Genomic DNA, 14,348 nt, shown 5'->3' with positions numbered 1-14,348 from the left:
TAAATTCAAAAAAGTCTAAAGATTTATTGAAGTTACTTAGGCGAACGTTCTTCTTACTTGTTACAGAGTGTTTGACAGAGTAGAAATTTTTTTTTATTAAGGAAATATATTTACTAGCAAAATGAGTTTGGTAAAAAAGTTAAAAAACAGTTATTTGATAGACCAAAATATTACTGAAAAAATTAGGTTAAATTTTTTGAGTCTATATTTGGTTGAAGATAAAATATTGATAAGAAAATGGGATGAAAGGATGAAATTACCAAACTAACCCTTGACTAAATACAAAGAAGACTCTCTTTCTCTCCAACTTTCTTTTGGCACATTTTTTGAGAAGGGATATTTGTGTCAATTACTTTTTTTCAAATTTTTGGTTTGATTGGTAATGGTATTCTGAAATCGCAAAATCTTTCAATTTTACACACAAACTGATATTGTTATGCAAATAATCCGAATAATGGACAAATTTTTTAAAACCTCCTACCAAACATGATCAACTAGAAAATCCATTTCAATTTTCTCAGCCATCTTATAAAAAATCTCCTACCAAAACCCCCCTTAATCACTCGTGTCCATGTGTACTTACATATGAGATTTTCCTAGAAATAGGGTCGGCGCTGCGTGTATTGAGGAGACCAAAACCGAATTTTTTGTTAAGAAAATAATTGTACATGTAATTCTATATAAAAAAAAATTAATTCGACTTTAAAATTAGGTGTTCTTACTATTAATTTACTAAAGAAAAGTGTCCTTTTTCTTTTGCACTTGTATAAATGTACAGTCATGCATTTCTCATATACTCTCACGCAAGCCATTTAATTATAATTTAATCGGGTACAACTTTTTTGAAAGGTCCAAATTATGCTTCTAATGAAATAATTTGTTGGTGTGTCTTTTTCAAATTTTGTAGTTGTTGGGCTGCGGACACTAGGAGCTCATGACAGAGAGAGATTGCTATCCATGTGTTAAGTGAACAACGATATTAAATAAGGGGTAAGTTATATTTATAAACTTTTTTATTTACAAACTATATTATCTTCTCTCAAGAGAACACTGGTTACACTATATTCTCCCGGGAGAAGATAGTGTAATTTGTAAAAAATTTCAAAAAAAATTTGTAAGCGGATCCTTCCCTGTTAAATAAATTTAGAAACCATAACTAAACTCAAAACCTTATGATATTAGGTATATAGGCTTTTCCACTTATACAGTACCCACTCAATCCAATATTAACCAATGAGACACTTCAGTCACTCATATATCAATTCCTCAACAATAGTCCGACTCTTGCATGCAAGCTTGCTCTTGAAGAAGGTGGGGTCCTAATTGTTGAAATTCTAGTAGATGAACTATTCAAACTAAACAAATTATGGAACCCCCAACAGGTTGCAGGTTTGATAAGTCCAAATAAAATTACGCACCCAAAACGGAACCCACATGTGGGTGTATATTTTTTCAAATTAGCATTAATAGCTACACTTAATATTTTAATCTCAAACTTAAGATTCTAAACCTAGTCATTTTTCTAAGATTTTTTATATTTTTATTTTATTTTTTGCAGAACTTTTCTGGTATGCGCTTTTACATAGTCAGTATCAGTTCTGACGCCAGTTCTCTTTATTTTGACTCCAAACTTTTTATATTAGTCCTATATATTATCCTAGTAATATATACACTCTTTTCATAATTTTCCGGGATACTTCATCGGTACGTATTTATACCGAGAGGAAGAACCGGTATCTGCACTTTTCGTCAGAAAAACGACTTTCAACATTATTAATCACTTACCATAATTATTTAAGCATTCTCATATTATTAGGGTCAATTATGGAATTATCTCATTAATCTCATAATTAATTAATTAAATTCTTAATTTAACAGTGCGGGTTCTTACGCCTCTAAAAAGAGGCTAGGTTGCATTTTGATGTCTTATGAGGAGAATTACCCAACTCTGCCTGCCCATTAGACTGCGGTTGCTTGTGCAATTTCGCAATCAAAAATATATATCAATCACACAAGTACGCAAGTGCACGTGTTACAAGTAATAAAGTGGATGTGTGAGTCCAAGTATCGTTCCAAGTATCACAAGTATTATATGTTTGATTGATCTTTTGTTCGACAATGATATGTAATTTATTATTTTATATTTAAATATTTGGAATTAATATTATTTTTTTACAGGTATTTGAGTATATTTAGAGTATTTTTAATACAAATTGTATATTTACATATACTTACCGGGTCATATGGTTGAACCAGCGTTCCATTGGTTGAACCAGTGACCCAGTACTTCGACCGTGATAATAATCAGGCTGAATTTAATAATAATGCATAGGGGTGTTAACTGCTTGGAGCATTAGTTTGTTGCTTGGGGGATTTGTGTGGTATTTATCCTAACCCAAGTAGGACAACTAATCGCATAGGGGATAAGTAACTAAATAATCCATAAAAATCACAAATAGCACATGATCACACTTCTCTATATATATTGAAAAATATTACTGTAACATTCCAAGGGCTGGTAAAGGTAGAGAATGATCGTCGGTGTAAAAGAGACACGGACAATGAGCAGCTCATGCTAAATCTTTTAGTTGAGGGGTACATGAATGAATTAAATCAATACCTGAAAGAGAGAGATTCCAAAGATTGTGTTGGTATGGGATGGTATAGTTGGGGATATCTTATAAGAATTAATTGATACTACCCATACTAATAAGACGCATCTACTTTTCGATAGCTCGGAACGAAAGAACTTCATAGTTAAGCTTGCTTGACTTGGAACAATTATGAGATGAGTGATCTCTTAGGAAGTTTTGCCAAGAAATGTGTGAGTGAGGACAAAGCACGCTAAAAAGTCGAGTGTTAGTTTGTAGAGACAATCATTGATCTTTGCAAGTTGTCGGGAATTAAAATTACCATTCCTCCAAAGGAAATTGAAAGTAATCTCATTATTTCGAATTATACCATTCAAAATCATTGAATAAGAGGGATTTCTAGAATGCCCTTTGGTTAATTGAAAAATGAAAGGAAAGGTGAGTCTAATTAATTTAGTAAACATTGAACTTAACTATTACAATGTATTATTAATCAACCCTGATAAAAACGACAAAAAAAGAGAGAGAATATCTTCATGAGGTTAGGTGAAAAGAACTTCTTTTGGAAAGAAAATATGTTTATTCCCTACTAAATGAAGAACAAATTGATACAGCTGGAACTACGGGAAATAAAAAGTTTTATATCAATATGCTTTTAAGTGAAGACCCTGCTATATTGCACTAGAAACAAATTATTAAAGAAATTTTGGCTTCAAATAGCTATTTTTAAATGGATATGCTATATGGAACTCCCTTTCCAGTGACTCCAGGCCCTGAAAATGGTTTCATTAGTTCATAAGGCACTACCCCAGCTCCATGTCTATTTTTCAAATTACTGTTTGCATTCCTTGAGTCTATTATACCTTCAATCTCCTTCAGTCTCCTACTAAACCTTTCGAAAGCTGCCTTTATAGTTTGATTCTCAGCCCATGATGGTTCAATGTGCTGCCCAATGTACTCTTCATCTGGTGAATGAGTTGATAATAAGTTCAAAATTACCATCACTAAAGTTGCCTGGATTTGTGATGGGAAACATTCCAAAAGGGTTTGCTCAGGTTTGTTCAGAAAATTTTCCCATTCTTCCTTAGAAGGGTCTTCTGTGGGAATTTTGTTTCTAGCAATTGAGGGTCGATTAGGGAAATAGCCTCCGTAAGTATATTGCGCAAAGTTCGTAGCTGCATGATGAGCAGATGCTACCCAGGCTATAGTGGTGATGATATCAATAAGGTCTTTTGGTGTTTTTAGATTTGGCCACCATGGTTCTTCAGATTTGTCTCCATGACCCACTGTTCGAATATCTGTCCACCATGCTTGGAGCTCTTGGTCAGACTCTATGATGTGTGGGCTTGGATAGTAATGATTGACATACTCTGTGACCCACTGATTGATGGCATCCCATATAAGGAGACCATCATTGGCAAAAGGGTAGTCTTCAATTGATAGCTTTAGGCCATGTGGTGCATTAGGATCTGCCACAGCCATTCCTCTGAAAGAATAGCAATTAATACCAGCAAATGAATGCTTAATGAGGCTATGGAAAAGAAGAAAAACAAAAACAAATCCGAAAGCATCTCTGTAAATCATACCTGTGAATAAGATCATTGGGAAGTGCCTGTAAATCAAACTGCCATAGCTTATCATATGCCACGGAGCTTAATTCCATTGAGTACTTATTAGTAGAGAATGAGATTTCAATGACCCCATTTGCACTTATAAGCACTTGACGTGCCAGAGAGTTGATTTCCATAGTATATCTCAAATGTGGATTCAATAATCTATAGATTGGATGCATGATGCTAAGGTTCCTGTTTGTTGCAATAACGAAGGGTTCTGCAGCACAGTGAGTTCTTAACCTATAAAAATGGACGGTTTACAAGTACTAAGTTAGCATCACTTAAGACTAACTAAACTTGTCGTACAATCTAATTGGTGGAAACATAAGATGTTGAATATACGGAAGAGAATGAATGATAATATGATTGTACTCACCAATGGCTTACAAGTTCATGATAACCAGAATCATGGGAGAGAACATGAGCTTTAGCAAGCCTCCAAAGCCAGAGATTGGTTGAATGAGAAGCAGGGGTGAAGACTTGCTTCCACTGGGGTTTGCCATCCATAGCTGGTCTAGTGAGCTCAATAGCTATTGGCTTCAATATGCCTTGTGTGGTTAGGAAGAATAGTGTCCGTGATCCATATAGTGTGGTTCCCTTAATCTCTCTCACTTTGCTTACATATGGTAGGAACAAATCATGGTAGTCTAACATGAACAACTTCTTCTCTTTAATGGCCTGCATGTATTCAAATTAAGCAATTTTTAAGCAAAATTCGTTCTAAATTTGGTATTGTCATTGATGCTTTGGTACCTCCTCAACTGTGTCGTAACCAATTATCTGCGGCTGGATGACTTCTCTGATGAAAGCTGATTCTGGTGGACCATATATTTGGGGTTCTAGATTACTTCTCAAAGGCCATTCCTACATAATGAATATACCAAGAAGAAAACATTGAATGTTTCTTGAGCGTTGATAGATGACATTGTTAAAGTAGTAAACAAAATATTTGTAGCAACTCTTACCTTGACCAATTGGATGCTGTACGGGTTGACACCTGCCAAAGTCTCCCTAGCAAATTCCTCATCTGATAACCAAAAGAATTTGTCCCCTGCAATACCAAAAAAATCATAATCATTCATAAAGAATTTGCATTGTCTAGTATCTTCTAGATTTAGGGTCAACCACTTGAACTTTGGCTCACTATAGTAACCCGAGTTCCCTCTAAAGGTGACAGATACAATCTTTGATTCCCCTTCCGTCATATATATAAAACAATTCTAGAGTTTCCATATTACATCTTAAAGTTCATCATTCAAAAGATATTAGAATTTCTATAACTTAAGTCATTAGGAACTCACCCTTTTTACCCATATTCCATAGGGCGCGGTGGTCACGATAGAAAGAACAAGATATGATAGACTACACTATCATATCCTCCTTTGTCCATTGTTTAGTGAGCTAACGTGATATGATAAACTTATCTCTTTTTGGCTCATTTTATCCCTATCCGCAACATACCAAGCTATCTAAGTGAGGACTTAGGTTACAATTGGCTAGGATAAGAAAATAAATATCACGCGTATCTTACTCCAAATGTAACTCTATGCTCTTCTCTTAGGAACTTCATTAGAAATGTAAAAGTCAACACTAACCAAGGTCACTCCGCCACTAGTCGACCACCACCCACCACTATCACGAGGTAGCCACCCCCACCCACAAACACAAAACATTAACCACTAACGTTGACAATTAGTTAAGACTTATTTTTAAAAATTTATTTGGGGAAGATATATATAATTTTAGATGTTTTCGTAAGTTAATTTGAGGGTGAGCCTTGAAGCAATGGTAAGGTTGCTCCTTGTGATAAGAAGGTCATGAGTTCGATTCTGAAAATTTATGATAAATTTATCCTCGCAAGTTGGGGAACATTGCACCAGTATCTGCGTATTATTTTTGTAAGATAATTTATATATTTTAATTAATATGTTTTATTTAAAATTATGACTTCTAGAATTTTTTGAGTAACTTAAAATAAGAACGGTTGTATAAATAAGTTAAAAGAAAAAATAATTTTAAAAATATATGAAATTATGTTATAAAAGGATAATTTTGATTAAATATACATATTAAATTATTTGATTCGCCTCAAGTACCGAATATGATAAAAGTATTCTATTAGACTGCTTATCTATTGTGAATCAAATATGAAATAGGATATATGAGCTTTTCATAAGTATATTCTTTCTTATTTTTATTTCATTCTCTTATCGAATTTGTCTTTATCATATCATGTCCACCAACTGAACTCTTTAAAATCAAATGTTAGCCCCATAGTGGCTTTGGTGTTGTCGATATTTTATGTCCAAATGACTACTATAGTGTGAGAAGGGTTTTAACAGATTAAAAACAAATGTTAAGCCTTAACATAATTTCCTAATTTTAAGATTTATAGTCATTGACATTACTAATTTTAAGATTTATAGGCCCAAAAAATAATTATTTTTTCTCAACATGCAATTATTTGTTATTGGTAGTGTGCATTTAGATGAGAACTTTGTACACAATTTAGGATTCGAACCTAGAACCTAAGGGAAAAATAATAATATTACTTTATTAGTTATCAAATTATTTATATTTATATATTTATTACATATATTTATATAAATTCAAATTAACTGGTTCAATCAGCAACTCACTAATTCAGCCAATGACTTATTGACATATTACTGATTACACAACCAAGTCATTAACCGACCCAGGTCAGTGCCTTGTAGAGTTTATTTGACTCAGATAAGTTATAAAGCAAGTAATGCAATAAGCAGTTCGGGTAGTATCAAATTTAAACATAAGCACTTTTCATACAGTTATGAATGTACTTACTTTTAACCGCTTCAGGGGTATCAAAGCGCAAAAGGTTCTGGCTATCATTAGCAGCCTTGATCAACTTGGGAATGATTCTTTGGAGCAATGTTAACCCAGAGGCTTTAAGAGGTGGCAAATGAAATCCTTCTTTGTAGAGCGTGTCTATGTCTTCGAAGCTTACAAATCCAAGATTTTGGTCACTGAGAATTGCATCTAATGATTCTAAAATTGCACTAAGTCCTGAGGACACTGTGGTCGTTGTAAACTGTGTCTGCTTTATCTCAGCAAAAGTCTCGTCACGTGGAACATAAAAGCTGGAACTTCTCGTTTCAGATGATGGGTCTGTATAACAAAATAAAATAAAATAAAATAAAAAGAAAATTGTAAACTTATTTGTTCAAAACTTTAAATCTATTCCACCATAAATAATACTAAAAAAAAAGTAAAAATAGCAATTGATTAAAACTACTAATTAATAAGTTTGAAATAAAATTTTACTCTTGATCCATATTACGGGTCCTACTGGCTCTAGAAAGTTAGGGCCAATGCGACCCCCGATTCAAAATATGAATCACCATATAATAAGGTTTATCCGATGTAGAAGTCGTGTCCTACTTAAACACTATTAAAAACTGCTATCCATAAATATAGGGTTACACATTATTGGTATACACTTCTGAATCCTAGCCTCTCATTATCCATAAATATAGGGTTACACATTATTGGTATACACTTTTGAATCCTAGACTCTCATTATCAATTTGCACACCCCCACCCCCAACTCCTTTCGCTTAATTCAAGGATCTTGCACAGTGCATTAGTGATATATCACTCTCGCGGTCTTCTCCTCAATAGATATTGCCTATCACTAGATCCTACTTTAAATACGATCCCTTTCCAATAGAACAAATCTCATCTTAGTTGAAAACTGATAATTTTTTTAAGGAAAAAGAGTTATTTTGTATCTTGAAGCACAAAAAAATTATAAAAAAATTCAATGAATATAAATAATTATATCATAATTTTTCTAATATGTAGTCCTTTATTTTCAATCATTCATTTAATTTTATAGTGTTAAACAAATTGAAAACACATCGATGTTTTTTACTCTGATCTTTATCCATTAATAGATTCTACTTTGGTTTTACAAGTTGGAACTTACGATTTCCTATAAATTACCCAAATCTCTAACAACCAACCTATTTCTATTATTAGCTTAGAAGCACTACAAACTTAAATCGAACACAAACCTATTTGATATATTTTTTATGGGGAAATCAATTCATATGTCACGGGAAAATTGAACTCTTCTGCGATAGACTCATGAAAGTTTGTGTTGAGTTTATTTTTATTTTTTAAGTTTCTGAAGTGGTAGGTCCCGTTTGAAATTTGAGTTTGCAAAAAAATGATATTTTCTCCAATAATAGAAGAAAAGCAACACCCATTTTTTATATTAAATATTATCATATATAATATAACATTGGTTGTAGTTCAGTGTGTACACTAGCAGTATACCAATTTGTAGATGTTTCTTTTTTTTTGGAAAAACTACTACGTCTACAAAGTTATACTGCTGAGAGTGTACATGCTGAACTACAATCAATGTTATTATATATGATAAATTAAATTTACATATTATGGACAACTAAAAATAGTGGGAAAAGTATCATTTTAAAATTTTTGGAAAAAAGAATTACTCAGTTAAAGTTGATTTGATAAAAATTTTCAAATTAATGTTGTCAAACATGTCACTAATACTGACGGGACTCATGCCACGTCAACGCCACGTAGGCAGTCCAATTATCGTAAAACAACTAAAAATAGTCATATGAACCAATGACCTGTTTCAGAGTGCTTTCGACCAGTACGACACCGTCTTGGATATGGATGATGTTTGGTGCCACCAAGAACAGGTCTTTTGAGGTCAATATTGGAATCAGGATCCCCAAGATCGTTGTACATATCATAGTCATATATTCTGTCAGAGCTCTTGCGCTCTCCTTCTCCATTCCCTCTCAGCAGGACCAGCTCTTCTTCTCTCAGCCTTCTTATTCCACTTGGTGTTTGTGATGGCAAGTACGACTGTTCCATGCATAGGTTAGTTAACCACAAGAACACTATCCAGTCAATGATTATAAAAACAAAATGAATAAACTCATACAAAATTTGTCGATGTGAAAGAGACAAACAAGTACAACGAAGGATATTATTTACTTTGGAGGTGAAGAATGTGAAGAAATCAAAAGAAAATGATTCATTGTTAAAAGAATAAAAAAATGTTTTCTCTATTATTGTAATCTTTGGTTGCAGAATTTTGCCGTTGATATTGAAATTTTTATCATTTTCCTGTACATATAAAGAAAGAAAAAGACATAGTGCATGGAAAAAAAAAAGCTATATCATTGCGAGAAACATATATATTTTTCTAAAATTAAAGATATTTAATAACTTTCTTAATCATTGTGCAAAATGTCAAATGGTTTTGAAATGAATAGGTAAATTAATTAAATTACCAAAAAAAAAAAAAAGTAACTTCAAATGGGATATTATGATTCAGACCTTATTAGTAAAGAAGACTCTCTTTATAGGACAATCATGCTTGGGCTGAATCCATGAATCACAAGTAAGGTGCACAGGACCATCAGCGAAGCCATCAAGGACTATACTCTTTAGAAACACCTCCTCGTGGTGCTCATTCTCAACTAAAACAGCACCCACACTCTCGAAGTCTGCTGGTATCTCAAATGTGGTCTCATACAGCTCCTCATTCTCTTTGCTCTGTGTCTTATGTACATTTCCTTTTATTGTATTTCTCTCTGACTTTGTTTCTTTCATAGGAAACAAAGGTACGGGGAAAAAGAACACAAGAATAAAATAAAATAAAAGTGGAAATTTTAAGATTTTTACCAAGAGATATATATTAAAAAAAACTTGTAGAATTATTCAATGATTACTGATTTAGTTTTAATACAAATGTGAGCATAAAAGTTTTTATCCCTAGCACTCTATCATATATTTGCAATTTAGTCCTTCAAACCCTTCCCAAAATTGATACTAAGGAAGATCGAATACATGTTCTCACACTCACCTGCTCAGCTCCTATGCACTAATTGAGCTACCATTTCTTTGCGGTGGTATTTTCTAATTATGGTAACTAGTTGTCATTTATTTGTTGTTAATTACATAACATATGTTTAAAATTATATTATAACTAACACCCAAAGAAGTGATTGACATTTCACTTTACTTAAACAAGGTTCGAATCAAAGCAAATTTCTACTGATAGACAAGGTTTATTTTATTGGTATACCCTGTTAGAGCTCAAAAAAGCCTTGTGATGAAGTGATATGTCAAAAACTTCCCTAAAAATGTGAAAATGATGTTAAAAAAAAATCAAAATATAATTACGATTGAGGTAAAACATTATAAAAATTCATAGTTGAAGAAATCATGCGATATATTAGAACAAATTTATAAATATTGACTTATATATTTATATTTTAACCTTTAAATCTTAAATTGTTTTAAAAAAGTTATTATCAAAGAGAATTAATTTTACAAAATATAGAAGTATATACTTTACTATATATATTAATTTTTAATAGAGAAACGTAAACACAAACACACACACATATATATTATTAAAGGAAATATAATTTTTCATATTGTATGAGATAATTTTGTCTTACGCACACAAAAAAGTGGGTGTAATTCACTTGTTTTCTTTCTTTCTTTTCTCCTTAGTGAATCTCATCCATTTTTTTTATATGTACACGAGATAAAATTATCTCATATAATATGATAAACTATATTCCTATTATTAAAACACATTTTAAGCACTATTTTTTTATTTTTTTTATAAATTTAATTGTATTTTGATATTACAATTTTAAGTTTTGAAAAAAAAATAGTTGGATAATATTAATTTAATTTTATATCAATTAAATTCTACTCAAAACCAAATCTTCGGCATGAACACAATTCAATCTTAACAATTTAGTGCATATTTATATCAAGTTATTTTAGGCCAATAATCGTTTTAATTATAAATTACCTTTAGTAAATTTCTAGTGCTATGATGGCCCAATTGGGGAACAAGGGTGAGGGATTCACAGTAACATGACAAGGGATCATGAGAACAACGAAGCAAAGAAATCAAACTTACTTGGATCAAGCTCGTCGCTAACAAGCTCCAAAGCAAGTGTTTTTCCAACCAATTCTTTGATCCCATCAACACCTCTAGTAACAAGACTCGTTAGGAGTCCCTCACTACTTTGCTTCACCGTCACAAAGGCCTTAACTTTCTTACTTTTGGTGTTGGTGTCGTCACTGCTTCCTGCCATCACAGCTTTCATGCACCGAGACACACTGCTTATGTTAACCTTTTTCTGTCCCTGAGTATTTGGGATAGAGAGTTTACACTGGTTCAAGAACAAACCAATGCTGTGGCAATCATGAGTATCGTTCCTATGTATATATAAGGGGAAAGATGCGCTTTTGATGATAAACGATTGGTGAATATGTGGATTAGTCAGCATCGTGATGTTCTTAATTTCTGCTAATGTCTTCGGATATCCTTTGTGCCACTGTATAATATTTATGTTACCGTATGGGTCTCTTTATAGTCTATATTGGAAAATGATCAATCCCGCGGTCTAATCATTTGAACGAGAGCCATTCAACATTTTAATACTTTTATCAACGACAAACAATAATGCTTAAACGCAAAGAAAGATAAAAGTCTATAATTTTTTTTTTTTAAGATACCAAGCATTTCATAACGGTATTTTAAGTTGTTCATGTTTTGTACAAGTTTTTAAAATATTCACCCAATAAACTGATTTGTCCATTATTTTTCCTTTCTTTGAAAATTGTGATAAAAAACACTGTGTAAGAATACCACTTCGAAAGTGGTATTAGATAACGAAAATGACCCTTTTTTTAACCCTATATTATGTACTGTGCAATATTATTTAGTCAAGGGTTATTTTCGTAATTTCTCCTTTTTTTCTAATTTTTTCTTTAACCAAACATAAACTCAGACAACTTAAATCAATTTTTCTAATATTTCGGTCTATCAAATAATTTTCTTTTAACTTTTTTAGAAAACTTATTTTCCCGTTATATTTCTAGTAATTATAATTTTTTGGTAAAAAAATATTTTATCCTCTACGAAACGTATATTTGAAGTTACTTCGGAGAACGTTCTTCTTACTTGTCAAGGTTATGTGTACTTACATATGAGATTTTCCCAGAAATAAGACCGTCACTGCGTGTTGTACGAGGAGACCAAAACCGAATTTTTTGTTAAGAAAATAATTTTACATGTACTTTTATAAAAATAAAAAAAATAATTTGACTTTAAAATTATGTGTTCTTTATCTTAATTTACTAAAGAAAGTGTCCTTTCTCTTTTGCACTTGTATAAATTTACACTCATGCATTTCTCGTATAAAATCACGTAAGCCATTTAATTACAATTTAATCCAGTACAACTTTTTTGAAAGGTCACCTAATGAAATAATTTATCGGTGTATCTTTTTCAAATTTTGTAATTGTTGGGCGGGTCCACATGAGGAGAAATATCTATGGTACTACTGTTATACCATTCACTTAGTACATCTATTCAATAAAAAATAAAGGATGACTGTTATGCTTGTATGGAAAGGAAAGAAAAATATTTTTTTCTCCAAATGTCACTTGTTAAATGACAAATGTACTTACTACATATGTAAAAAAATAATTTTCACAAAAGAAGCTTATGGTTGAAAGAGACAATTATTTATGAGAAATTTTGTTAATACTATAAGATTACCGAACTTGATACTCTCTTTTCGATTTATGAGCTAAGTGAATAATGATATTAAATAAATTTAAATTCAAAAAAATCTAAAGATTTACTTGAAGTTACTTAAGAAGAACGTTCTTCTTACTGAATGACTCGTGTCTATATGTACTTACATTTGAGATTTTCCCAGAAATAGTACTGCCGGCGCTGCGTGTAGCATGAGGAGACCAAAACCGAATTTTTTGTTAAGAAAATAACTGTACATGTAATTCTATAAAAAAAAAAAATTAATTTGACTTTAAAAGTATGTGTTCTTTCTCTTAATTTACTAAAGAAAAGTGTCCTTTTTCTTTTGCAGTTGTATAAATTTACACTCATGCATTTCTTATATACTATCACGCAAGCCATTTAATTACAATTTAATCCAGTACAACTTTTTTGAAAGGTCAAAATTATGCTTCTAATGAAATAATTTGTTGGTGTATCTTTTTCAAATTTTGTAGTTGTTGGGCTGCTGACACGAATAGTTCGTGACGGAAAGAGATTGCTATTATGTGCTAAGTGAATAACGATATTAAATAAATGAAAAAAATTTATCAATGTCTTTGTGGTTTATGTCAAAATCAATTATGTTTTTGTGGTTTTTTTTATCACATATGTCCCTGTGGTTTGCTAAAGGTATGTTTTTTATTGCATATCTCCCTGTGATTTTTTATTTTTTACAAAGCACAGAGACATATGTGATAAAAAAAAATCACATGAGCATAGATAATTCTGAAACAAATCACATGGGCATTGATGAATTTTTCCCTAAATAAATTTAGATACCATAACTAAATTCAAAATCTTATGATATTAGGTATATAGGTTTTTCCACTTATACAATACTCAATCCATTAACGAATGAGACACTTCAGTCACTTACAAATCAATTCCTCAACAATAGTCCGACTCTTGCATGCAAGCTGGCTCTTGAAGAAGGTGGGGTCCTAATTGTTGAAATTCTAGTAGATGAACTATTCAAACTAAACAAATTTTGGAACCCCCAACAGCTTGCAGGTTTGATAAGTTCAAATAAAATTACCACCCACACATGTGGGTGTATCTTTTTTCAAATTTTCTATAGTCAATTCTATTATGCACCGACACTAATCGGAACACGGGACACGACACGATACGACACGTCGACACGTTAATTTTAAAAAATATCATATTTCGACACGTTAGGATACGTTTTAATATTAAATAATATTTTTAAGACATATAATCTAATTTATATTTAATATATATAACAGTCCATAATAAGTCATATAAACAATCAAATATTCAAATTTTATAACATAAATATAAACAAAAATAATTTTTCGTACCTTGTTAATTTTTCATGTCAAAGTTCACAACAGAAAAAATTAATTTATAAATTATTTTTTTATGTTTAGTTAATAAAATAAAATTGGATACAAAAACAAAATGATTTAGACCTAAAAAAAAACGTGTCGGAACGTTAATCGCGTGTCGAAAAAAGATGACTGCGTGTCGAAACGTATCGGA

At 31.7% G+C, this 14,348-nt stretch overlaps 1 protein-coding gene across 1 annotated transcript; it reads right to left on the bottom strand.

Moving 5' to 3' along the window:
• Positions 1–3,317: 3,317 nt before the first annotated feature.
• LOC133293256 (linoleate 13S-lipoxygenase 2-1, chloroplastic-like) lies at positions 3,318–11,379 on the bottom strand. The gene is made up of 9 exons (XM_061491795.1): positions 11,175–11,379; positions 9,569–9,837; positions 8,851–9,091; positions 7,028–7,351; positions 5,170–5,255; positions 4,958–5,068; positions 4,581–4,882; positions 4,178–4,444; positions 3,318–4,077 (listed from the first exon to the last, which is right to left on the bottom strand). Exons 1-9 carry the CDS (start codon positions 11,362–11,364, stop codon positions 3,318–3,320), a joined length of 2,550 nt encoding a protein of 849 aa, XP_061347779.1. The 5' UTR covers positions 11,365–11,379.
• Positions 11,380–14,348: the final 2,969 nt, after the last annotated feature.

The sequence above is a fragment of the Gastrolobium bilobum genome, unplaced genomic scaffold (assembly GCF_033153095.1).
Source record: "Gastrolobium bilobum isolate Gb01-03AN ecotype WA unplaced genomic scaffold, APGP_CSIRO_Gbil_v1 utg15716, whole genome shotgun sequence".
NCBI classification, from domain to species: Eukaryota; Viridiplantae; Streptophyta; class Magnoliopsida; order Fabales; family Fabaceae; genus Gastrolobium; species Gastrolobium bilobum.
The sequence above is the reverse complement of the archived record's forward strand: the minus strand, read 5'-3'. Positions and strand labels throughout refer to the sequence as shown.